Source organism: Symphalangus syndactylus, chromosome 9 (assembly GCF_028878055.3).
Source record: "Symphalangus syndactylus isolate Jambi chromosome 9, NHGRI_mSymSyn1-v2.1_pri, whole genome shotgun sequence".
NCBI lineage: Eukaryota > Metazoa > Chordata > Mammalia > Primates > Hylobatidae > Symphalangus > Symphalangus syndactylus.
Window position 1 is genome coordinate 47,182,688 of NC_072431.2, and position 26,593 is coordinate 47,209,280.

Genomic DNA, 26,593 nt, shown 5'->3' on the forward strand with positions numbered 1-26,593 from the left:
TTAGAAAGTTTGGATAAGAAATCAAATCCAGCTTCCTATTCAATTCTCACTAGAACATCGCTAAAAGATTAACATCTAGCCTTTGAATATTTCTAGATATTACTAAATTTGTAGCTTGCTGCACTAAAAATCAATTCTGAATACAACATTTTCTGGAAAGCTTATTGATCTATAATTTAAAATTGTATCTATTTTCTTATCTTCTCAATCTGTACAAATGTCTAAGCTCTTCCTCATAACAGCTCCTTTTAATAAAAACACTAAAACACCATTCTTCTTCTTTTTTTTTTTTTGAGAAGATGTCTCGCTTTGTCACCCACGCTGAAGTGCAGTGGCACAGTCTCAGCTTACTGCAACCTCTGTGTTCCACGTTCAAGAGATTCTCCTGCCTCAGCCTCCTGAATAGCTGGGACTACAGGTGCACACCACCACGCCCAGCTAATTTTTGTATTTTTAGTAGAGTCGGGGTTTCACCATGTTGGCCAGGCTGCTCTTGAATTCCTGACCTCAAGTGATCTGCCCGCCTTGGCCTCCCAAAGTGTTGGGATTACAGGCATCAGCCACCGCACCTGACCCACCTGTATTTTCAGGTCAAAGCTCCATTCCTTTCACTGTTGTTTATATAACATAGGCAAAGGCTGAATGTGTTAAATGTATCACCCAAATTTCATGTGTTGGAAAATTAATCCACAAATGTATATGCTGATTGGAGAGGGGCCTTTGGGAGGTAACTATGATTAGATAAAGTCATCAGGGTAAGACCCCCACATTGGGACTTGTGGCAAAAGAAGAAGAAAAGAGACCTGAGCTGACAAGCATTCCCTTGCCCTCTGCCATGCTATGATGCAGCAAGAAGGCCCTCAACAGAGGCCAACACTATGCTTTTGGACTTCCCAGAATCTCCATAACCATGAGCTAAATAAACTTCATTTCTTTATAATTTACCCACTCTCGAATATTGTGTTATAGCAAAAGAAAATGGACTGAGACAGCTAGTTTCATATTTAGTTATATTTGATTTTGTGTTCACTTTGAAAAATTGAAAACTTTTTCAGGAACTTGGAATCTGTATTCCTTAATTTTATTAAAAAATTTTTGTTGAAAACATAATTAAATCATGCTAAAATGACAAAATTTTCTAAATTTTTAAGTTGTACAAAATTCCTAGTTGATCACAATTTTTAGAGGTATTGTTCTGTTTTTGTTAACGACAGAGATGTTACGCTAAGAATGTGCAGTTTATAAAACAAAACAATTAGAAAGTTAAAATGGCATAATACAGCTCACTTACTAATGACAATTCTGACACAACACCTTTCAGTAATAATAATACTATCATTCTAACTTCATTTATCTTATTTTCAACCATATAAATTATAAACATTTAACTCTTTGATTTTTAAAATTTTTTTTTATTTTTTTGAGACTGAATCTCACTCTGTCGCCCAGGCTGGAGTGCAGTGGCGCGATCTTAGCTCACTGCAACTCCTGCTTCCAGGGTTCAAGCGATTCTACTGCCTCAGCCTTCTGAGTAGCTGGGATTACAGGCGTGTGCCACCATGCCCAGCTAATTTTTGTATTTTTAGTAGAGATAGGGTTTGACCATGTTGGTCAGTCTGGTCTGGAACTCCTGACTTGGTGATCCAGTTTGATACATTTTATCAGTGTCCCTGTGTGCTTAGAATATATCTTAATTCAGCGTGCAAATATTATATGTAATTTACAATTCACTTGCTGAACTGAAGTAACCAACAGTAAGTCCTTCATTATTTTGAAACTTGTTAAAATCAATTTGTAAAATGTAACAATCATTTAATTTTGGTGAATGTTTCCTGTAATTAAAACATAAACATTTTTAGGCAATTAATATACAATTAGTACCTACCACACTGAGGATGTGTTAACGAATCATGTATATGTGTGTGTATGTGTTTTTAAGTAGACCTTTCACACCAGATATTTCATAGCAAGGCAGTTATGCACCAGCCTTTAGGCATCAAGAATTCCACATTAATAGTGCTTCTGATAAAATCAGGCAGAAAGCTTATTGGTTAAATAAACATCTTATTTCAGAAATTGTTTCCCCTTCTGTTTTTAAAGCCCTAGCCCTGCCTCCCTGATGCAACTTTTCATCCCAGCTTGGATCCATTGTCTAGCATTCTTTCCTATTGAAGATTTACTGCAATGCTCTCAAACTCATAATCCCACTTGATAAAGATATCTAATAAGTATAGAATTTTTATTTTCTAGATAATTTGTATTAATATCCTGAGGAAGAACTGCTCCCAAGGGAATGTAAATTATTAGGGTCCTGAGATAATCTGTCATTGAGAGTTTAATGTCCTGTAAAAAAGTTTGTGGTGTGTTTGTTTGTTTTGTTTTTATAAGTGACTATTTTAAAGAGACAATTTAGCACATCTGAGAAATTGATCCATCTTATATTATTATTTGGTAGAGAAAAGACTGGGTTTCTTAATTCTTTAAGCCATTCTTGCATCACTTTCCTAAGAGTATATGTAGCTGGCTCATTCCAGATGTGAACTCAAATTATATTTAAAATAGCCAAAAAATGAGTATAACATAGGAATTTAGGCAAAGAAGAGTTTTAGGCAAAGAAGAGTGTGTTTCAGCATTGGAATCCAGGCAAAGATGAGTGCTATAGTTGGGATATTTGACACTCCAAACCTCATACTGAAATTTGATCCCCAGTGTTGGAGGTAGGGGCCTAATGGGAAGTGAAGGAAGGTATGTCCCTCATAAATGGCTTGGTGCCATCCTTACAGTAATGACTGAGTGCTCACTCAATTAGTTTCCAAAATAGTTTCCCTGACAGCTAGTTGTTAAAAGGAAACTGGCACCTCCCATCTCCCTCACTCTTGCTTCCTTTCTTTCCCTATAAGATCTCTGCACATGCTGGCTCCCCTTTACCTTCCACCGTGAGTGGAAGCAGCCTGAGCCCCTTATCAGAAGCCAAGCAGATTCTGATGCCATGCTTCTTGTACAGCCTGCAGAGCTGTGAGCCAAATATACCTTTTTTCTTTTTAAATTACTCATCATCAGGTATTAATTTATAGCAACACAAGCAGACTAAGACAATGAATATAAATCCAAGCAAATGCAATCCACCAGAATATCTAATTTGGGGGACTTAGCTGAGAGTATGAGAGATAAGAAATCTGCAATGTGTAACCACATACACCAATAACATTACATAAATGACTGTAACTAAGTGTCAGAGTGATCTCTTCAATTTTGTTAAGAAATTAGAATTGAAATTTAGTGTAATTACTCATATAATTTTAAGCTATTCAATTTTAGTTACGTTAGATTTAACTAGTAAAACTGAGGTACTCTGAAGAGTAGGTTGTAAGATGAAAGGAGTTATAATAAAGCCTCTGTATGTACTTGAATAATATTTAATTCAGATGTAGTATTCCTACATCAAACAAAAACTCAGCCAATTACTGACCAAAAATCCATGCACTTTTCCTAAGTGTTCTTGATCATTTGTACCAATTTGAAAAATTTTGTAATTTCCTACCTTGACTAATTCAGCAGGTTTAGGGTAATGGAAAGTAATCATGACCCATCCAATCCAACTGGGGTAGAATTTATTAATATAAAATTTCAGAGTATTGTATTGGTTGCATATACAAAAAAATGATTAGACTAGAAGTATCCATGTTGTCTTTGAAGGAGAATCAGAAGCAAGATATATAAATGATCGTGGCATCTGAACCCTAGAAGGTAGTACTTATTCTGTGAATCAATATATACTAGGTCCAGGCGTGATGGCTCACACCTGTAATCCCAGCGCTTTGGGAGGCTGAGGTGGGCAGATCACGAGGTCAGGAAATCAACATCATCCTGGCCAACATGGTTAAACTCCATCTCTACTAAAAATACAAAAATTAGCTGGGTGTGGTGGTGCGTGCCTGTAGTCCCAGCTACTTGGGAGGCTGAGGCAGGAGAATCACTTGAACCTGGGAGGTGGAGGTTGTAGTGAGCTGAGATCACACCACTGCTCTCCAGCCTGGCGTCAGAGTGAGACTCCATCTAAATATATGTATTTATATATATATTGTATATATATATATATATATATATATCTACTGTGTGTATATATATACATAAATATATATATAAATAGTGTATATAGATATCTAGTGTATATGTATGTATAAATATATATATATATAGTGTGTGTATATATGAAATCTGGATAGTTTCCAACTATTTCTAAAGTGAATAGAACTTAAGTTCTAGTGTGTATATATACATATACATATGCATAAATATATATATAGTGTGTGTGTATATATATACATGTATGTATATATATATACTAGAACTTAAGTTCTATTCACTTTAGAAATAGTTGGGAACTATCCAGATTTCATTATGATAAAATTATTTTGAGAACATAATTATTCAAAATAATTGTTGAAATGCTAATCAAAGTTGATGAGGATGCAATGGTCTACCCTTCTTCAATTCAATATTTTTGTAATATTCAAGAAATAATATTTATACCATCTGCTTATTAGTTCTATTCCATGAATACAATTCAAGATATTTAAGAAGAATTACTGTAATGTAATCACATTAATACATCTACTTAAAACTTTAATTTTAACTGTTAAGCTAATAATTTTATTTTTGTTCCATGTATACAAACAAAACCCCTTTTCATAAGGAAAGATATCTGATTCTGGTATTCTATTCATGGTTATTGCCTGGAGAGACCACTGACTTTACTAAAAATCAAACAAACAAGCAAAACATTAATTTTGTTCAACTCAAGCCTAAATCATTTAACAAATATTTCTGGGACACATAAAATGTGCTATACTTTGGGGAGATTGTTTTAACAATGTATAAACCAAAAAAGCCATAAAGGCTAAGATAGATTTTACTTCAACAATTAAATTCTTTTAAAATATCTTTTTGTATATCGACCAAATTACAACACACATGTAGTAACCTCAGAGAAAATCCTTGACAATGTATATAACAGACAAATAATTTATCACCAGAATACATCAAGATCTATGAATACATAAAAGAAAGGCAAAAAATTCAATGGCAAAATGAACAAAGCATATGAATAAAAAGGAAAACTAGTTTCTTTACAGAAGAAATCCCAATGTCAATAGAAAATTGCAAAAGATGTTCATTGCTAGCAGCAATTGGGGAAAAAAACCAGATTATCTGTGCAATTATCTATACCAATATAAATAAATTTGTACATATATGTCTATACACATATATATGCAAAAATGAAAAGATTGATAATCTAGAATGTTGATAGTATACAGTAAGTGCTCAAGCATTGTTGGTGGGAGTGATAATAAAGTACTTCAAGAAGTTAAGAATTTTTGACAATATCTACCAAAATATAAATCTACATATCCATTGATCTAATAAATTTAAGTAAACTTTGTGTTGTCATTCATATATATTCATAGAATATTCTATGAATATATATGAATAATAATAACAGCTAATTGTTTGATACTTGCCAGACATTGTCTTAAGTGATTTATATATCTTATTTCATTTAACTCTCAAAATACTTTATGTGGAAGGCCGTATTTTTATAATCCCCATTTTATAGCAAACAAACTAAGTGCAGAGATTAGGTAAAGAGAGATTAAGTAGAGTCAGGATTTGAATTAACCCAGGTAGTCTGCCTCCAGTGCTCTCATTCTTAATGCTTCCACACCCCTCAGAAATATCCTCTCAGGTTCACAAAGAAGTTACAGGAGGGTTTCTGTAACTTTTTTGTAGTAAGGGACAACTGAAACCTGCCTAACTGCTTATCAATATTGGTATGATTAAATAAGTTTTGATATATCCATGCGATATAAAACTATTTCTCTATAAAACGGAATAATAATTCTAAGCAAATAGTATGTAAGACACTGCAGGACATAATATTAAGGTAGAAGTGAAGGAGTTACAATAGTACTGATTTTTTTATATATATGAATATGTGTCTGTAAATGTATGTAAATGCATAAGAAAAAGATTTGAAGGATACATGGTAATGGTGATTGGGACTTATATATTTCATTTGCCTCTGACATAGGTTATAAAATAGTACAAATATAATAGATTTGAGCTCAGTAAGCTCTAAAGACAAAATCAAACAAAAAAACAATAAAACAGACATAGTCCTTTTATTCACATCATTTAGTGGGGGTAAGAAGTACTTGAAACATGCATAAATGCTACATTAGGGAAATTACAGGAACCACTGGAGTCCCTGGGGGGAATTACGTCAAACCTGATTGATATGGGTGGATGATTATGGTACTTTAAGCAAAGGTGGCAGTATTCATTAACCACTCAAATACTCTTTTAGACATACAGAAAAACTTCAAGGTAAAAGGGAGCATGTTAAGCTTGGAGACCCAACGAATGTAGTTCCACATGGCAGGTATGTGGAATTCTTGGGAAGAAAGTGTACAAGAAAAGACTGGAAAGTTGGAGAAGGATTGGATCTCACAGGGCCTTATTGGCCATGTTCATGGCTTTTGACTTTGTGTTAAGTCATTAAAAGGTTGTTAGGAAAATAAGAGACCAGTGATAATTTGGTTTGGGAAGGTCCTCCAGCAGCGCTCTAAGGATGAGTGAGGAGTAGGCAAGCTTTGAGACAGGGAGGCTGCTGTGGTTTGGATGAGGGTTGTTCCTGCCCAAATTTATGTTGAATTCGATTCCCAATATTGCAGTGTTGAAAGGTAGGCCCTAGTGGGAGGTGTTTGGGTCATGGGAGTGGATCCCTCATGAATAGATTAATGCCATCTCATGGAGTGAGTTCTTGCTCTCATAAGACTGGATTAGTTACTTCAAAAGTGGGTTGTTCCTTCTCATGTTTGGTCTCCTTGCACATACCCATTTCCCCTTCCACCTTCTGCCATGAGTTGAAGTGGCACAAGGCCCTCACCAGATGAGCTGCCTGATCTTGGACTTCCCAGCCTGCAGAATTGTGAGCCAAAATTCTTATCTTTGTAAATTACTCAGCATCAGATATTCTGTTATAGCAACACAAAACAGACTAGGACAGAGCCCCATCAGGATAATCAGGAGGTTGTCTGGATGAAGGTGAATCTGGAAATGAAGACAAATGAATGGATTTGAGAGCAATTAGAAGGTGGAAAAGAAAGGAGTTGGAGATTCATTTGAAGACTGTGGGCGAGAAGGAAGAATCTAGGAAAATGTAGGCAGTTCACATAAGAATCATATTAATTCTTGAAAATGTGTTTCCCATGTATTAAGCATTTAATCTTATTTTTCATTTAAACTAATTACATGTGCTCATGTAGACAGTTCACTCTTTAACGGCAAAGACATTTTAAAAGTGTTTGTAGTCCCTCCTACTTGACATAGTAACAAACAAGAACTTAATAAGCACTTAACAAGTGAAGACAGAGCATAGCAGTATCCTTATTATAAAAATACAAATAAAAACCCCTAAAACACCAATAAAAGGACCAATAATAAATGTTGACCTAATGCCTTAAAGCATTAAAGAATCCAAAACTGTTTTAATTGATTGTAGCAAGGAAAAGCAGTTGATGAATATAGCTGTCATTCTTTATTTTCAATATTTAGCATTTTAGGGCATCACACAAATAATGCATTACGTGTTATTATAACATGGCACATTAAAATAATTTAGAATTTTCTCCTCATCATACCACATTCCCTCATTGATACTATGGCTGCTGCTGCTGCTGAAAAAGCATGTATTAAAAAATAAAAGTTCAAAACTCACAGGTACAAATGTACTTTATTTTCAGAAGTGCTGCGCTCTTTTCAGATGAATTCCTGTTAATCCAACCAAAAACTAATATTCCTAGATTATTACAAAAATATTCACACTGCACATTTTGCTGGAAACAAAATGTGGTTGCGAAATCAGCCTGGAACATTTTCATGACTTACAGAAGAAATTAGGCCCCACATTCAAAGAGCTGGTTATTAAATATTGTATTTTTCAAAACATCAGCATGTCAAAAACACTAGTATTTCATAGATAGAAATTTCAAGAGATGGAAATGAATATAGGCTTTAAGCTTGAATAACAATGCAAATATGCTGCTAACAAAGGCTGCCTTTGGTGAGTTGATTTTTCTGAAGTATTTTTAAAAGTTTAACGAATAGGGAGTTAACCTTCAAAGTAAGTTCAAGGAGTCCTCTGTAATTGTGTGGTTTGTGTTTAACTGGAATACAGATCAAACTACAATATTGCCAAAGGAAAAATAATCTATTTTTCCCAGTCACATATAAATATCTTTTAAGGCATGTTTTGGGATCCTTTAAATTTAATTTTAATATGTTTCTGCTCAAGAGTGTCCATCAAGTAAAGGAAGAAGAACCTGGGCGTTATATAAAAACTGCTGCTTCTAATCACCATGCCTGTTGATATACAGCTAGAGATCTACCTTCCCCCCAAAAGAAAACCACTATTTTTAAAACAGCCAGCATATCAAATATACAGAAAGTATCATGACTATAGTCTATCTTAAAGTTCTTAAGCTTTTTACCTGTGACCAAGAGGAAAAGAAAATGTTGCTTTTTATAATGTGGTATTCTGTGAAGAGCAGTTTTTGCTTACATAACTTCATTTCAAAGGATTTGGAGGAGAATCAGATTGGTTCAAGCTGAAAGAGCTCAATTACTTGTAAAAACTGCCGTAGGCTTTAACAGCCTAAAGGGCTTTAAAAATCTATGATGCTATAGTATTTGCATCCTTAAGAAGACAGCCAGAAATCAAACTAAACAAATGTGGAAAAAAAATCTATTCTTGAACACTATTTCAGAGTATGTCTATTCTTTATTTACACACCTATTTAGAAGACATAAGTAGACCCTACCAACTTTGTCAATATTACCAAACGGCTAATGAGCATAGGCCAAGACTATTAGGATATATAGTAAATATTGTGAAAAAACTCAGATAAAGGTATTCACACATGAAGCCATTTATACATCTCATTTTTAACTTTTAATTAATTGGGAGTCATAAGAAATATAAAAACCAAAGTGTATAAAAGTAACTTTATTTTAGTTTGTGGGCTCTTGTATTATGTTGCTCTGTTAGACAATTTTATTGTCTGCTTTTATTGTGCCTGTTAGACTTTTGTATTAGCCCTGGAGGGTAAGATTATATTACAGTGTGTACCTATGATTATGGTGAAATCATAAAACCCTAAGCACATATGTAAACCAAAGGAATTCTCTTTTCCTATGGAAAACTCAGAGGAATTGAAACTGCCTTTATTATAACAGTGAAAGGGATCCATCTTGCTTCTAACCTCCAAACTGTCCCATTCCTGGGTGCAGGCCAAACTAATTTTGGGAGTGAATTTAGTGTAATGCTGAAAAAAAAATAACAGCCCTTTCTGAAACAAACCACCTTCTTGCCTAGAGACTAGTCTGCCTTTGTAGGACTAACAAATTAGCCACAAGATTAAAAATTATGGTTTAGGAGTCACGCAGCCAGAGGCCACAAGATTCTGAACGTCTCCAAAATGCTCTTGGGGATTACATCACTGTTGTGATGTAAAACCTAAGATCATTGCTGCAGACATTCTGCAGACCCTACATTTTGATGCAACAGCTGATACCACTCAGACAGGTAATCTGCCTTAACCAGTTCTGTGATCCCACCCAGGAACAGAAGACTGCAAGAAAAACCCACTTCAATACCCTATGATTTCATCTCTGACTAATCGGCACTCCCCATTTCTTGACACCTTCCCCCACCCCCCCACCAAATTATCCTTAAAAACCTTGGTCCCTGAATTTTTAAGGGGACTGATTTGAGTAATAATGAAACTCTGATCTCCTGTACAGCCAGCTTTACGTGACTTAAACTCTTTATCTATTGCAATTCCCCTGTCTTGATAAATCAGCTATGTCTGAGCAGTGGGCAAGGAGAACCTGCTGTGTGGTTACAGAATGATATAACACAGGAACAGAAAACCGAGCACTGCATGTTCTCACTCATGAGTGGGAGGTGAACAATGAGAACACATGGACACAGGGAGGGGAACATCACACACCAGGGCCTGTTGGGGGTTGGGGGTTAGGGGAGGGATAGCATTAGGAAAAATGCCTAATGCAGATGACGGGTTGATGGGTGCAGCAAACCACCATGGCACGTGTATACCTATGTAACAAATCTGCATGTTCTGCACATGTATCCCAGAACTCAAAGTATATAAAAAAATAATAATAATAATAAAAGAGATTTATGAGGAAGACCCTTCACCTCTCTTTTAACAGTGGGTCCGTATCCAGGGCTGCATCAGAGAGGTGGGACAAAGGCTTATTTGCCACAATTCTTGTGAAGAGTCTCCCTGGTATAAACCAGAAACCCATGGATAATTCAGCAGAAAGATAGAAACAAATGTGGCTCTCTTTTAAAAATTATTCATTCATTCATTCTTCCAGTTATTCAACAAAATTTTTTTAAACAAAATGACAGGAAAGTTGCTAGGCACTGTAAATAGTTGTCTCTGAACTACTTTGGATATAGAGACAAGTAATAAAAATTAAAACAATATGGTAAGAAGTGATGATGGTTTGCCCATGTTATCAAACTTCAGGGAATACAGAGAGAGAAATAATACCCAGACAGTTCAAGACAGATAAAGCTGAAACATTCCTGAAGCCAACCAATAAAGTAGGCAGGTGATATTTTATAGAGTATATTGAAAGTAAGTAAGTTATTTTCAGAATTCAAGTTATAAAGGTTGAGCACTTAAAGACTGAAGTTTGAGAAACTGCCTAAGTGAAGAATACAATTTCGGAGTAGAAGCCCACATGTAAAAAGTGGAAATCTCACAAAACATATTGGAAAAATTAACAAATATATAGAGGAGTTTCTAGAAAGAACAAGTATTATTTATTTCACCATATTAAGGAAGTTCTGGGAAGCTCAATATAAACTCATAAACCCTTTAGAGTTTTTCGTAAATATGCGTGTGTGTGTGTGTGTGTTTGTGTGTGCGTGTGTATTATAGTAAAGGATATAGTTCTAACTGTGGATGTGAATGCATGTAGCTCCCACCCCTCCTTCCTGAACACACACACCAGATTCTCTCTTTACAAACTCACCCATTCCCAAAGTGATGAAAAACAGAAAATCAAAAATTCCAGAGGATAGCAAAACAGTGTATGATTTTGATTTTAAATTAAAATGACCACTGCTCTTGTAGCCTAAATTAACAATGGCTGAAATTGTTGTCATAAAAATAATAGATTTCTGACTTCCTGAATGCAACCTGTTTTATCTGTTTTTGGATGGTCTGAAATCTTCCCAGGGCTCAAATTGTTTTAGACATCCAGTTCTAGTTTCCAGCCTGCGTCCATTCTTCCTTTTTCAGGGAGAAGCAATTCATTGTTCTGTGTTTCAGGTTTGGAGTTTCCTCCCTCTGCCCACACTATATTGCTGGTAGATTCTACCATTGCTTAGCTGCACTGACTGTCTCTGAGACACACGTAAACATAAATGCCCTTTAGGAAGTTCTTAGATATCTTCAACACATTCCCCAAAAGTTCTTGTTCTGCCTCCCAAACTACTTTTCTAGATTCAAATAAATCCATTTTATAAGAACAATAACACTAAATAATATTTATTGTAATATGAAAACCGCACTTTCCAGGATATACAAACAGTCCCTACTGTGCAACATAAAGTCATTAGTTCCAGATAGCAGGCATTTTTTCCCGTGCTCTAAATTCTAAAGCTATTCATTATAATTTGAGAAATGGTTCCATCATTTATCTGCCTTTTTCATTCAGTGGAAAATTATACAAAAGACTAGTACATTACTTTTCGCAAATATTCATCATGGACGAATATAATACATGTGATTACAATTATTCTCAATTACTCGTATTCCTGAATGTACATTGCATGCAATCACACATAACACAATTTTTTCCTCCATTACTCCTTTATTCATATTTGAACTTATATATTTCTACAAGTAATGATTTGAATTCAAAAAGTATCATCAAAAGGAAATGAAAAGGTTATATAAATGTCACTGCCTTGCTGTGAATATTACAAGCTCCTGCTGAATTCAACTCTGAACATATGGACTAGATTTCTACTGTAAAGAGAAATACATCTATGCATGAAATGGTGTTCCTCGTAATAGCTTTTTAACATAGAAGAGGCTTGAAAACGTGTGAAAAAGTCCTTTTCCTAATCACACACTTAAACATACAATATCCCCATTCTTCTTTATATAGCGATGCTGCATCTTAATAAGAAACTTCATACTGCTCCTTCTGCTCCTTCTCTTCTAGGTACTTGTATATAAAAAAGCTTTTGCCGGGCGCGGTGGATCAAGCCTGTAATCGCAGCACTCTGGGAGGCTGAGGGGCGGATCACTGGAGGTCAGGAGTTCGAGACCAGCCTGGCCAACATGGTGAAACCCTGTGTCTACTAAAAATACAAAAATTAGCCGACCATGGTGGCGGGTGCCTGTAATCCCAGCTACTGGAGAGGCTGAGGCAGGAGAATCCCTTGAACCGGGAGGCAGAGGTTGCAGTGAGCCGAGATTGCGCCACTGCACTCCAGCCTGGGCAACAGAGTTAGACTCCGTCTCAAAAAAAAAAAAAAAAAAAAAAAAAAAGTTTGAATTTCCTTATAAGGACTAAACTTAGACCTTTTCCTCTCTTGTCCAAGTTCCTATCCTGCCCTATTGACCATACAATCTCATCAGATGGGTTTATTTAACCCTGTGTAATGTGGGTTAGTCGCTGATATAGGAGTTAAGATAAAATTACTTAGGCAGACAGTTGAGGTTACAGGAGTCCTCGGTAAAGTTTTCCTTTTTAATGAAAAGCAGCCCTAAAATCATTTTCTAACAAAGAGCAGTTTGTAAAATTGAACTGCAGATATAGATGCTGGCAGCTGGGCCAATCATGTTCAAAACAGTGACTCCATCTTCCCTTTTCTCTTTGGCAGCCACATGTACAGTAAGAAGCAGACAAGATGGCGCCAGTGGAGTGGAAAGTCCATTTGCATAAAAAGATTAGGGTGGGGTGGCCAGCCTTCCTGCACCCTATGTAAAGGGCACACCTGATGGAACCATTCTGTGGGCCCTAGTAAATCAGCCTCCTCAAGCCTGCCTGTAAAATCCCGCGCATCCGACTCTGGTGGTCTTTCCCTTTCGGAAGCCCTCTCTCTCACCAGAGAGGGGGCTGTCCTCCTTTCTCTTTCTTCTGCCTATTTAACCTCCACTCCTAAACTCCTCGTGTGTGTCCCTGTCCTAAATTTTCTTGGCATGAGAGGACAAAGCCCTAGTATTTACTCCAGACAACGTAGCCGCTTCATTGCCAATCTGATTCTGGCATAAAAACATATGACAGATAAAGAAGGAACCCAAAGTATATTTCTTTGCCATATTTTGAAATGGCCATGCAAAGACATCTTTTGTGGGGGAAAAATCTGCATCTAGACCTTTCCCCTTCCAGACCTTCCCAAACCTAAGGAGATTAACTGAGAGTTTAGCACCTTTTAAAGGTTTGAATAGGAAACACGTGCCAACTATTGCCTCTAAGGTGGCCACCTATGATACTTCATCTGCATAAGAACCTTGGTTTCCACAACCTCCTATCTTAACCCAGTCACTCTTTCCTATTGAGTCTAGGTATTTAGATAATAACTTGACCGAACCAATATATCCCTCATATGAGTTCACTGATGTGTCTTATGTCTCTCTAAAACGTGTAACATCAACCTATAACCCAACCATCTTGGGCACATGTTCTCTGGAACTCTCCAGACTGTGCCTTGGGCCAGGTTCACTCAAATTTGGTTCAGAATAAAGCTCTAAATGTTTTACAGAGTTTGACTCTTTTCATTGACACTTAAATGTACCTTCAAAAATCAGAGCATGCCAATTAAAATCAAATAGGCTTTTCTAAGCCAGCTAATAGATTGTATTACAGAAAAAGGATGTAGGCCTGGATTTTTGTTGTTGTCCTTATGGGTTACATAATAATGACAATAATGACACTAATGACCATAAGGCCTATATAAAAACTGAATCCTTTTGTATCCTTATGTTTCTCCCTTTTTAAATGCTTCAGTTTTTGGCTTTTTTTGTTGTAAGTAATGTAGCTATTGCAGAAATCTAGAAAATTATACAGAATGTAATTATTAATAATCCCACCACCCAGTAATAGGATTTTCTTATTTTTTTCCTTTTTAATGACTTTCAATTCTTAAGTAATGTATGAATATTAGAAAATATATAAAAATATAGGGAAAAGAATTACCCATAATCCTACCACCCACTGATAGCCTATGTTTACTTCTATTTCAATATATATACTTCTCTGTAACTAAAGTATGAAAACGTTTTACTCATATTATTTTCCACACATATTTATTGATGAATAATTTACTATGTTCTTCAGAAATATAAATTTAAATATCTGCATAATTTTCCATCTTGTTTCTGTATGAAGTCATTTAATCTTCCCCTACTAAGATTTTTTAAAAATATTCTCAATTTGAGTTAATAATAAATACAGATCTCTCTGTATGGCTTGCTCCATTTTTCCAGCATAACACTTGGGTTGAGAAAAAAAAAGATAATATTTAGGTGTTTGAAATATAGTTCTTATTTTACATCAAAATTTACTTCACAGTACAACTTTCTCATATGCAGTTTTCTGCAATATTATGGTAATAAACAATATTTTAACTAGAAGAATAACAGCAATAATGAAACACATATTCAGTATGTTTCAATTTTATTTTCTCCCGTAGAGAAAGAAAAATGTCAGAATTGTGTACCTGGGGATATGATGTAGAAGAAATCTTTAAATTCATCCATCCAAACTTCTGCCAGTCTCCTGTTGTTCTTGTTGATGACATGACCAGTGCCACCAGGAAAAGTGTATGGAGTCGCCTTCCGAAAAACATGACCAACATGGGAGCAAGTAACAATCTCCAAGGAGCCTCCACATTGCCAAATCTGGGAAAAGGAACAATCATTGTAAATAATGCACTAATATTGTATGAGACGAAGCAACTGAAGCTTAGGCCAAATCTTCAGATCTTACATGTTTCAAGCAAATATCTGATACAAAATTTAGAACTAGTACACTATACTTACTTTTGGCAAAGATGCGAATTTGGAAGATCTTGATATATTTAAATACTTGTAGCATTGGAATTATGGAGGTAAGATATATTTAATGTATGTCTCTTTATTAGAATATCTAATTTCTAGTTTCTAGCAGTTAACCTAATTGCTAATTAGTAGATTTGGTACCCAAATCTGCTATTAATGAATCTGTACATGTTACATGCCATTGTCAAAAACTAAATTTGATTTGGAGAAAAATCAGTTACTCTCCATCCATCTGGAATTATAAACGACCATTCATTCTAAGCTGGTCATATACCTTGCATTTTAAGCCTTTCGATTTATTATTAAGATGTGTTAGCACACCTTTATAGGTGCTCAAGGTCTACATATCCTTCAAAACTCATCTTCACCAAGATCATTTCTTCTAGAAAGCTCTGGGGGGAGATTTAGTAATGTGTACCTTTTGTATTTTAAGCATGCTTTTAGGACTGATTACAATTATTCACTTCCTTATCACTCCTTTAAAACTATAAATTCTTAGAAAATATACCATATATTTCTTAGTATCCTAGAATTCACTGTGTATTTGAGGCTAAGTATTATGCAAACTAGCCATAAAATACTGATTTCTATGAAATTACATTGTACAGTCATAGCTTATACTGTTTCTATATATGTGTATACACACAATACTATACATGCAATTATATATATATATTACATATATGCTACAGGTTTTCTTGTCACAATAAATAGAAGTCATAGTTACTGTTCTACAAAGTTTGGAAAACATGGTTTTATACTGTAACTAACATTGTTTTCATTTGATACATCTGATTTAAGTAGAGTTACTTTTTTTGAAAGAAAAATATCTTTCTGGCCATTTCTGGCCAGGTGCGGTGGCTCACACTTGTAATCCCACCACTTTGGGAGGCCGAGGTGGGCAGATCATGTGAGGTCAGGAGTTTGAGACCAGTCTGACCAACACGGCAAAAACCTGTCTCTACTAAAAATACAAAAATCAGCCGGATGTGGTGGCACATGCCTGTAGTCCCAGCTACTCAGGAGGCTGAGGCAAGAGAATTGCTTGAACTCAGGAGGCAGAGGTTGCAGTGAGCCGAGATCATGCGCCATTGCACTCCAGCCTGGGTGACAAAAGTGAAACTCTATCTCAAAAAAAAAAAAAAAAGAGAAAGAAAGAAAGAAAAAAAACTATCTTTCCACCTGACCCTTCAGATAACATTTAGCTTAGAAAAGAGCTGCTATTGGACTTGGGTAGCAGTAAGAGACAATCACTTTTTTATCAGAAGATAAAAGATGATAAATAATAAGTCATAATCATAATGGTTTGTTCATTTCATGTAAATCTATTTTATTTTATAATTTTTAAACAGTGTAATGCTAGCAGAAAAATAGGTCCAACAAACACTGAAATACAGATGAATGAATATACGAGAAGAATAGAAACCTTCCTCCCCCTTTAAAAGACAGGGAAGCTCATTCTTAAATAATCAACGTGTTTCAGGCTGGGCGCGGTGGCTCACGCCTGTAATCCCAGCACTTTGGGAGGCCGAGGCAGGCAGATCACGAGGTCGGGAGATCGAGACCATCCTGGCCAACACAGTGAAACCCCCTCTCTACTAAAAATACAGAAAAAAAAAAAAATTAGCTGGCTGTGGTGGCGGGTGCCTGTAGTCCCAGCTACTCTAGAGGCTGAGGCAGGAGAATGGCGTGAACCTGGGAGGCGGAGCTTCCAGTGAGCTGAGATCGCGCCACTGCACTCCAGCCTGGGCGAGAATGAGACTCTGACTCAAAAAAAAAAGTATTTCATTGACTGATAACTTCCTCATCTTTCTAGCTTCATGAAATACATGAACCTTCTTGTGATTACGCACATTTTTACATTCTTCCTGTTAAAATGGAGGCAGTTAATGCCTATCCTATCAAAGATAAATCAATATTATTTTTCAGTCCTCCATTGTATCCCTTGTTATATCCCTTGTATCTTTCTCAAGGATGTCACTAATTTAGTCATTTCCCTTGCTTTTCTCCTGAAATATTAATGTTTCTCATTACTAGATTATGCCTATCTTTGCATAATACCTTCTAAAGTCATCTATCTTTCAAATAGCTTCAAAAATTTATAAAACACACAAAAAAATCAATTGTTTAATATCTATATCCTAGCTATCTGTTTCCTTTACCATTAAATAATATAAAATATAATATTTTATCTACATTTTATATTTTATATATAATATATTTGTATTTCTAATATATATTTTATATTTTTGTCATGGTAAAATTATGAATTATGTAATTTTAGCATATTAGTGATACACGTTCTTAGGAAACAACAGTGAAAGCAGAAAGACAATTAAGATTCTAATGAATTGACAGACAAGAGATGCTGGGGATTAGGACAAGGATGGTGGCAGTGGAAACAGAGAGAGATGGTGGCAGTGGAAACAGAGAGACATGGTGCCATGTTCCTAAAGAACATGTATCACTAATATGGTAAAAATATATTTTAGTGGGCAGGCGCAGTGGCTCATGCCTGTAATCCCAGCACTTTGGGAGGCCAAGGTGGGCAGATCACGAGGTCAGGAGATCGAGACCATCCTGGCTAACACGGTGAAACCCCGTCTCTACTAAAAATACAAAAAAATTAGCTGGGTGTGGTGGTAGGCGTCTGTAGTCCCAGCTACTCCGGAGGCTGAGGCAGGAGAATGGCGTGAACATGGGAGGCGGAGCTTGCAGTGAGCCGAGAATGTGCCACTGCACTCCAACCTAGGTGACAGAGCGAGACTCCATCTCAACAACAACAAAAAAATAGTTATATATAAATAAAAAATATATATAATTTATATATAAATAAAATATATATAATTTATATATAAATAAAATATATATAATTTATATATAAATAAAATATATATAATTTATATATAAATAAAATATATATAATTTATACATAAATAAAATATATATATTTATACATAAATAAAATATATATATTTATATATAAATAATATATAATATATGAAATATATATAAATTATATATTATATATAATATATATAATTTATATATATATAAATTATATATTTTATATATTATATATATTATATATAAATTATATATATATAAATTATATATTTTATATATTATATATATTATATCTAATATATTATATATATATTATATATATATAAATTATATATAATATATATAATATATAATTTATATATATTTCATATATTATATATTATATATAATATATATAATATATAATTTATATAGATTTCATATATTATATATTTATATATTATATATTTCATATATTATATATTTATATATTATATATAAATTATATATAAATTATATTTATGTAATTTAGTGATATATATATATTTAGTGATACATGTTCTTTCCCTTCCTCAATTTTCATTCGTTTTTGACCTATTGTAAAAAATGCTGTTTATTTATGTAGCTCCTCACAATTCCTCTGGTCAAAATAACAAATATCCCTTGATGCATTTACTATCTTGTTGACTCTTTTCTTGGAGTATCCTGATTTTCCTCTTCTTATATGTTTATCCATTTTTACTTTAAATTTAAATTTAAATGTTGGCCTTCATCTCTCTTTATACCTTTCACAGGTGGTCTCATTTGTTACTATTAATTTACAGAGGACCTGGGTGCCAACAATCTCAACATTTACATCTCAGCCTAGACCTCTTTTCTGGGATCCAGACTTGTGTATCCATACATCTACTTGACACCTCCTCTTGTATGTCCCAGAAACATACAAACAGAAATGTTCAGACTTGGTTTGTTGATTCACCCCATTCTGTCAGCTAGGTCTTATTTTTTTCTATTTTTTTTTCCCCAATTGATAGTATATGGTGCCAACATTCACCCAGATAGTCAAACCAATAAATACATAAGTAAAGTAAAATAAATAACTAAATAAAACTAGAACATATCATTGACTTATTTCTTTCATCATCTGTATGCATATGCAATCCATTATTAAATCCTAGTAGTGCTATCTGTAAAATAATTCTCCATATGGCCATCTGTCTTCGTTTGCTTGTGCTGCCATAACAAAATCCTGGGAGGCTTAAACAACAGAAATCTCTTTCTCACAGTTCTAGAGGCTGGGAAGTTAAAGATCAAGGTGCCAGCATGGTCAGTTCCTCATAAGGGTGTTCTTCCTGACTTGTAGATGACTATCTTTTTGCTATGTCCTTACATCATGGAGAGAGCACTCTGGTATTTCTTTCTCTTCTTATAAGGGTATTAGTCCTATCAAATTAGGACCCCACCCTTCTGACCTCATTTATCTTCAATTCCCTCCTCACAGGCCATATGTGAGGCGCTAATTGAAGGCTTCGATACATGAATTTTGTGGGAGCCCTCTCTCAGTTTCCGCTGCCACCATCCTTGTCCTAATCACCAGCATCTCTTGTCTGTCAATTCAACAGAGTCTTAATTGTCTTGCTGCATTCACTGTTGCTTTCTACAATTTGTTTTGTAGTGAGAAATCAAAGTGGTCTTTTAAAAATTTAATTACTTAATTTTACTTCCCTGTTTAAATCCTTGAATGGTTTCTCATTGCACTGTGAATGTAAACAAAATCCTTTAGCAGGGCCTCTAAGACCATACCTGATTCTCCCTCTCTGTCAAAAACACTGGTGATACTGGCCTTCTGCCACATTCTAGAATAACATACCACATACCTTTTCACACACCAAATTCTCAAATCTCCTACCCCTGTACCTGGAATACAGTTCTGTCAGCACTTCACCTTGGCTACCTCTTTGCCATACTTGTCATCTCAGCTGAAACATCACTTCATCAGAGAGGTCTTGTCCAATTGCTGACAGGTTGATGGATGCAGCAAACCACCATGGCAGGTGTATACCTATGTAACAAACCTACACCTTCTGCACATGTATCCCAGACTTAAAGTATAATAAAAAAAAAAAAAAAATCTTTAAAAAAATAAAATAAAAATAAAATAACCCCAGTTATTTTCTCTAAGAGAACCCTGTTTAGTTCCCTCTTTGCTTACCACAATCTGTAACTTGTTTATTTGTATTCCTCTCTCTCTCTCTCAGAAATGATTTAGTAGAGCACTCAACATTCATTCTGTGACCAGCCTTTTGTAAAAGGTGCTCCAATTTCAGAAGAAATGACACATGACTTGTTATACATGAGTAGGAATTTAAGGTCTTCTCTTTATTGTGAGGAATGCAAGCTGTCAGAAAAAGACCTGCCGTTTTTCTAGCCTTCCTATTTGACCCTACGCATTGGGGAAGGCAACCCACAAACCCCTGCCCTCTCTCATTCCAAGCTCCTCTTTCATCATGGGCCTAGGGAGAGAAGAGAACGTGAGCTATGTGTGCCTATAAAAATCAAGGCTTTAGAGTGGCCATTAGAGTTTTCTCTAATGGCTGGGCATGGTTCCTCACACCTGTCATCCTAGCACTTTAGGAGGCCCAGCCAGGCCAATCACCTGAGGTCAGGAGTTTGAAACCAGCCTAGCCAACATGGTGAAACCTCGTCTCTACTAAAAATAAAAAAATAAAAAATTAGCTGGGCACATGGTGGCGGGTGCCTATAATCCCAGCTACTTGGGAGGCTGAGGGAGGAGAATCACTTGAACCTGGGAGGCAGAGGTTGCAGTGAGCCGAGGTCACGCCGCTGCACTCCGGCCTGGGTGACAGAGAGAGACTCCATTGCAAAATAAATAAATAAATAAATAAATAAATAAATAAAAAGAATTTTCAATAACGAAAAGTGATTACAAAGCTATAAAATCAGTGCTAAATTACATTAAGGACTGAAAATGAGTATTCTTCAGAGCATAAAAGCAATAATTGGGAAAAAAAGCCATTTTAAACTGTACTCCACTAAATTCAGACTAAGCCCTGTTTAATATAAACTACTGACTGACAGTTATCTTCAGGACTCTCCATTTGCCTTTTTACAAATGTGGATTAGCACTATGGTTGTGTGAGTTAGATGCACAGGGCTCTTTATTTCCACTCTGTTGCTTCTCGGTCCTCCCATAGCTTGTGGGTTTATTGGTTCTCTGCCAATATAAGGGCTCTGAATATAATACTCCAAAATATGTCCAGTTGGCAATTGAAAAAACTGCAGTAGCCAGGAGGCCACTCTGACCTTCTCCCACCTTTCTACCCTGAAGTATAGCCATAAAGAAATTCTCTGACATACTTTTCCTGAAAGATCATAAGACTCTAGTTTCAGAGGGGTTCTGCCCTACATTTGCAGGACAAGAAGAATCTGAACAAACAGACCTTGCTAAGTGCCCCACCTCCTTTAATTCCATTAGATCACACTTAATTTTTGTCCAATCATACTTCTATATGACTGTCCATTCTTCTTGGATCCTAAGGATAAAAGTGTCATTGAGTTATGAAACAGACGCCTAAGGATAAAAATTCTTGGATCTTTAGGTCTTCATTTCTGAAGGCTCTCATTTGACATTAAACTTGGGTTAAATAAATTTGTCATGATTTCCTTTTGTGAATCTGTCTGTCTTTTGTATAAGGGTGTCAGTCATAAACCTTGTGACAGGCAGGGAAAAGATATTGTTTTGTTTTCCCCTACATCCTGAACGTGCACACAGAACAGGAAATGAAATCTGGTTTGAAATCTTTTAAAGTAGGGTTCCAATGGTCTCACTCCTTTCCATCTTAATTGGCAAAGATAAGGATATACGGAAGTTCAGATTTTATGTTATTCTCCTGACATGTAATGACATTTTTATGTACATATACAGGTATAATGCTGCAAGCGTTGATATTTGTAAGACAAGGAAAACCTGTCTGACTTTGATTCTCACAGATAAAGGCATTTCTTAAATATATTGAGGATAGATACAAAGAAGTGGTAGCAACTGTTCCATAACTCAATGGATAGTGGCTCATGTTTTGCCTGTGTGCCATAGGCTACTGACTCTTGAAATAATGTGAGTGCTTCTCCCATCAGCCATCTGTGCTCACAGAATGTGTAGATAAATGCTGATATTGCATTTCCTAGGTAAAGCCTCTCCTCAAAATTTGCATAAAAATAAAAAGATTAAGGTAGAAATGCATAACACTATGCATTTATTAGGCTAATACCTACTCATAGTAATACTAAGTTAATACAAGAATAAAACATTTAATTTATGAAATATTGACCAGATAAATGTAATATACTTAGACTCCAGGGTAATGTGAAAAAAATAAATGTTAAAGCAGAAAGAACTCAAATTGAGTGGCGTCCACAATGACTACATCGATAATTTCCTTTCTTGTACCCTCAACATTTTAAAAGGAAGTGAGAAAAGAAAGAAGGAACATTATGACCCAGTCATTAAGAACTTGGGCTATGAAATAAGCAAACGGAATTTTTCTACAGGCTCTGTCACATACTATGTATACTTGTGAAAATTACTATTTAAGTCTTCAAGGTCTTAACTTTCCCAATGGAAAGTGGGAATAATAATGACTACTTCCAAGACTCTAATAAGATTTTATGTGTAAAGAAACAAGGAACTATGCCTGACACTTGATATGGGATGAAGTAAAATGATACTTGGATATTATTTAACTTTTATTGCCATAATTTCTCAGGGAAATCAACATCTATAGATTACTAGCTGATTCTTGCTTTTTAAAAAGAATTTTATTCAGGTCTTAAAAATGTTGTTTCTTTAAAATTACAACATCAATGTCCAGGAGTTATGTACACTGTGTGGAGTCTAAAATAGTAGTCTATTAGCTTCTAATTAGAATACTGCATTTTATTCCCTGTAATTATTTTACAATGTCTGAACAAACTGTATAAGCTGAATAAAACATGACGTCTCATTCACATGAACAAGTGATATTGAATTACTTTGTATCACTGAGTATATCAGATTGTTATTTTCTAGGCTTTCAACAGATTAATATTTTATATTTTATCTCTTTCAAGTAAATTTGACCATGTATACAATATAAACTATCCTATCATCCACAGGGAATTAAAGCTTGTCTTTGTTCTCAGATATTTTTATAAATGTCTTATGATGGAGAAGGTTCTTAATCAAAATGTAAAATGCCCATTGCTCATTTGATTATCTACTCTATTTCCCCTGCTAGGAGACAACCAACATACTTCATCTTTTTCATGGTTTTTGGCACCTACATCAGTGACATTTTAATTAAAGTTCATAAACTTCATAAGCTCCACTTTGCAATCTCAGTTCTAGTGCTACTATTGTTTCTAATTTTACAGCTGTTGTACCAAATTCATGCAGCTGCTTGTTTTTATATTAATCTTTATCTTTCCCCTAACCCATAAACATACTATCTCTGGCACGAAGTTATCCTTTAATATAGTCTAATTGAAAACAAACAATAATGGAGACCATATAGCACAATGATTACGAGTAGAGGCTATAGCTCCTGATATTATATCCTAGCTCTGCAACTTACTAGCTGAGTGACCTCAGTTATGTCATTTTTCTGTGATATGGGTCTCAGATAATAAAATGAAACTAGAAGAATCTAGCCCAGCAACCCTGGTAAAAGAACATTGTTATGAGGATTAAGGCAAACTAATTCACATAAAGATACTTAGCTTTTATTTGGCAAATGAATTGGAATGGAGTAAATGAGTGATTTATTGAGGACTTATTGCAACAATCTAGAACAGAGATGATAATGACTTTGCCCAAGGTGATGGCAGTGAAATAGAGAGGAATTTAATAACTTGACACAATTTGGGAAATTAAAATTATGAAATAATATATGAGGGTATGTCAGCAACATGGTGAAAGAGCAGGCTCTGGGCTACCTCTCATCCCACAGACACATCTAGTATACACCTAAACATGAGTCAATTCTCTCCAAGAGAAAGCCAAAATCCAGATGAAAGACCCGTACATGCCAGACTACTAAGAAATACTCACATCAAAATGGATATTGAAAGCAGAAATACACTCATACACTAGCTACAACCTGAGCACAGAGTCTTACAATTGAGAAGAAAAATCTCAACAACCAGCTTCTTCCTGAGGGGTAAGGGGCTTGCTTGTACAATACATAAAGTGCCAACTTTTGCAGTCTTTACAGAGGGCTCAGCTCTTCAATCACCATGCTTGATGAACCACAGGGAGAGGGCATCAGAAGATTTATCTCAAGCATAAAAGGGGGAAAAAAAAGGTTTGAATCACACCGAGAGGTGACAACGTGCTAGCAGCCCTCGCTCGCTCTCAGCACCTCCTCGGCCTCAGCCTCAGTGTCCACTCTGGCCGCGCTCAAGGAGCCCTTCAGCTCGCCACTGTGCTGTGGGGGACCCTGTCTGGGGCTGGCCAAGGCCAGAGTCAGCTCCGTCGCCTCGCCGGGAGGTGTGGAGGGAGAGGTGCAGGCAGGAGCTGGGGCTGCATGCAGCGCTCGTGGGCCGGCCCGGGTTCCAGGTGGGCATGGGCTCCGTGGGCCCCGCACTCAGCGTGGCCAGCCAGCACCTGCTGGGCTTGATTGGGGGATGAGCTCTCTCTGGGCTGCTAGAGTGCCCAGGCTGGGTGCCGCAAAGTCCCCCAGCGAGTGCCATTGAGAGGTGAAGCCAACTGGGCTTCTGGGTTGGGTGGGGACTTGGAGAACTTTTCTGTCTAGCTAAAGGATTGTAAACACACCAATCAGCACTCTGTGTCTAGCTAAAGGTTTTGAAAATGCACCAATCAGTGCTCTGTGTCTAGCTAATCTGTTACGGACTTGGAGAACTTTTGTGTCTAGCTAAAGGATTGTAAACGCACCAATCAGCACTCTGTCAAAATGGACCAATCAGCTCTCTGTGAAATGGACCAATCAGCTCTCTGTAAAATGGACCAATCAGTAGGATGTGGGTGGGGCCAGATAATGGAATAAAAGCAGGCCACCCAAGCCAGCAGTGGCAACCCACTCTGGTCCCCTTCCACACTGTGGAAGGTTTGTTCTTTCGCTCTTCACAATAAATCTTGCTGCTGCTCACTCTTTGGGTCCGTGCTGCCTTTATGAGCTGTAACACTCACCGGGAAGGTCTGAAACTTCACTCCTGAAGCCAGTGAGACCATGAACCCACCAGAAGAAAGAAACTCTAGACACGTCTGAATATCAAAAGGAATAAACTCCGGACACACCATCTTTAAGAACTGTAACACTCACTGCAAGGGTTCGCAGCTTCATTCTTGAAGTCACTGAGACCAAGAACCCACCAATTCTGGACACAACATGAGCCCTCCTAGCAGCTATAGCACTGAGGATTGGCCCAGCTTCTAAATTCCCCCAAATTTGGTCTCAGGCTTTCCCATCAGCTTCCTGTGGTTCTGGCCTTTTAACAAGCCAGTATCTGGGAACCTACATAGCAAATAAAGAATAAGCCTTCTCTAGCTTAAACAGAAAGGAAGGCATGTCCTGTATGTACTTTCTTCTCTGGCTTGCTCCTAAGATAAATTCCTGTAATCTCAGTCTACCCTGGCAAGAGAGATGTAAAAGTTCTGCTTGCTTTAACAGGAGAGTGGGCATGCCCCTTGCTTCCTTCCTTGGCTTGCTTTTGAGACAAATTTCTGCAATTTCTCATTAGAGAGAGACTGGGGGACCTCTTCATTCCTGATTGGAAAAGTAGGCATTCCCTGCACCTTCTTCCCTGCTTTGTTTCAGTGATAATTCTGGACTACATTCTTCCCCGGCTAGGAGGATGTGAGACTTCCACTTGTTTGAATGGGAGAGTGGGCTCTCCCTGCATATTTTTCCCTGGCTTGCTCCAGCAGTAAATCTAGATATGCAGACTCTCACTGGGAGTAGCTTCTGCATGCATTGAGTGCCCCAACTTTTATAGCCTTTACCCAAGGGAATAGCTCCTAAATCACCTAGCTATGGGAGTTGACAAAGCTCTGCACTCCTGAGTCTCCTAGACCACAGGGAACAAGAAAAGACTTTTAAACTTGGAAATATTCAGCATCTCTCTCACTAGACTTAAAGTGAGCATTCTGATTATGAGCAGAGGCAGCTGTTTCAGACTGTCTCCTTGGTGAAGGACAGAATAAGTGGGACAAACTTTGGCTCTCAGCTTCTCTGCAAGAAAATAAGAAACTGGAACACACATCTAACACCGTAGCCTCTCTAGCTGAATCCCAAGAGACTGGGTGCTATTCCAACTCTCTCAAGGCAATAGCATGACTTGGCAATCACGAATTTCTTGGGGATTGATATGCTTTGGCTGTGTCCCCACCCAAATCACATTTTGAATTGCAGCTCCCATGATTCCCATGTGTTGTGGGAGGAACCCAGTGGGAGGTAATTGAATCATGGGGGTGGGTTTTTCCCATGCTGTTCTCCTGAAAGTAAGTCTCATGAGATCTGATGGTTTTATAAAGGGGAGTTCCCCTACACAAGCTCTCTTGCCTGCTGCCTTGTAAGATG

The 26,593-nt window shown here is 36.4% G+C and overlaps 1 protein-coding gene across 13 annotated transcripts in view; it reads right to left on the bottom strand.

Moving 5' to 3' along the window:
• Window positions 1-26,593, bottom strand: part of GALNT13 (polypeptide N-acetylgalactosaminyltransferase 13) — a 613,915-nt gene that overhangs the window by 158,246 nt on the left and 429,076 nt on the right. For all 13 annotated transcript variants that reach the window (XR_010122466.1, XM_055292091.2, XM_063646025.1 and 10 more), the window contains one exon: window positions 14,834-15,014. Coding sequence is in view for 12 of the 13 variants with exons in the window: in XM_055292091.2 (XP_055148066.1) it covers window positions 14,834-15,014 (181 nt within the window). In the remaining variant the exon portion in view is untranslated. The remainder of the gene's footprint in view (window positions 1-14,833; window positions 15,015-26,593) is intronic.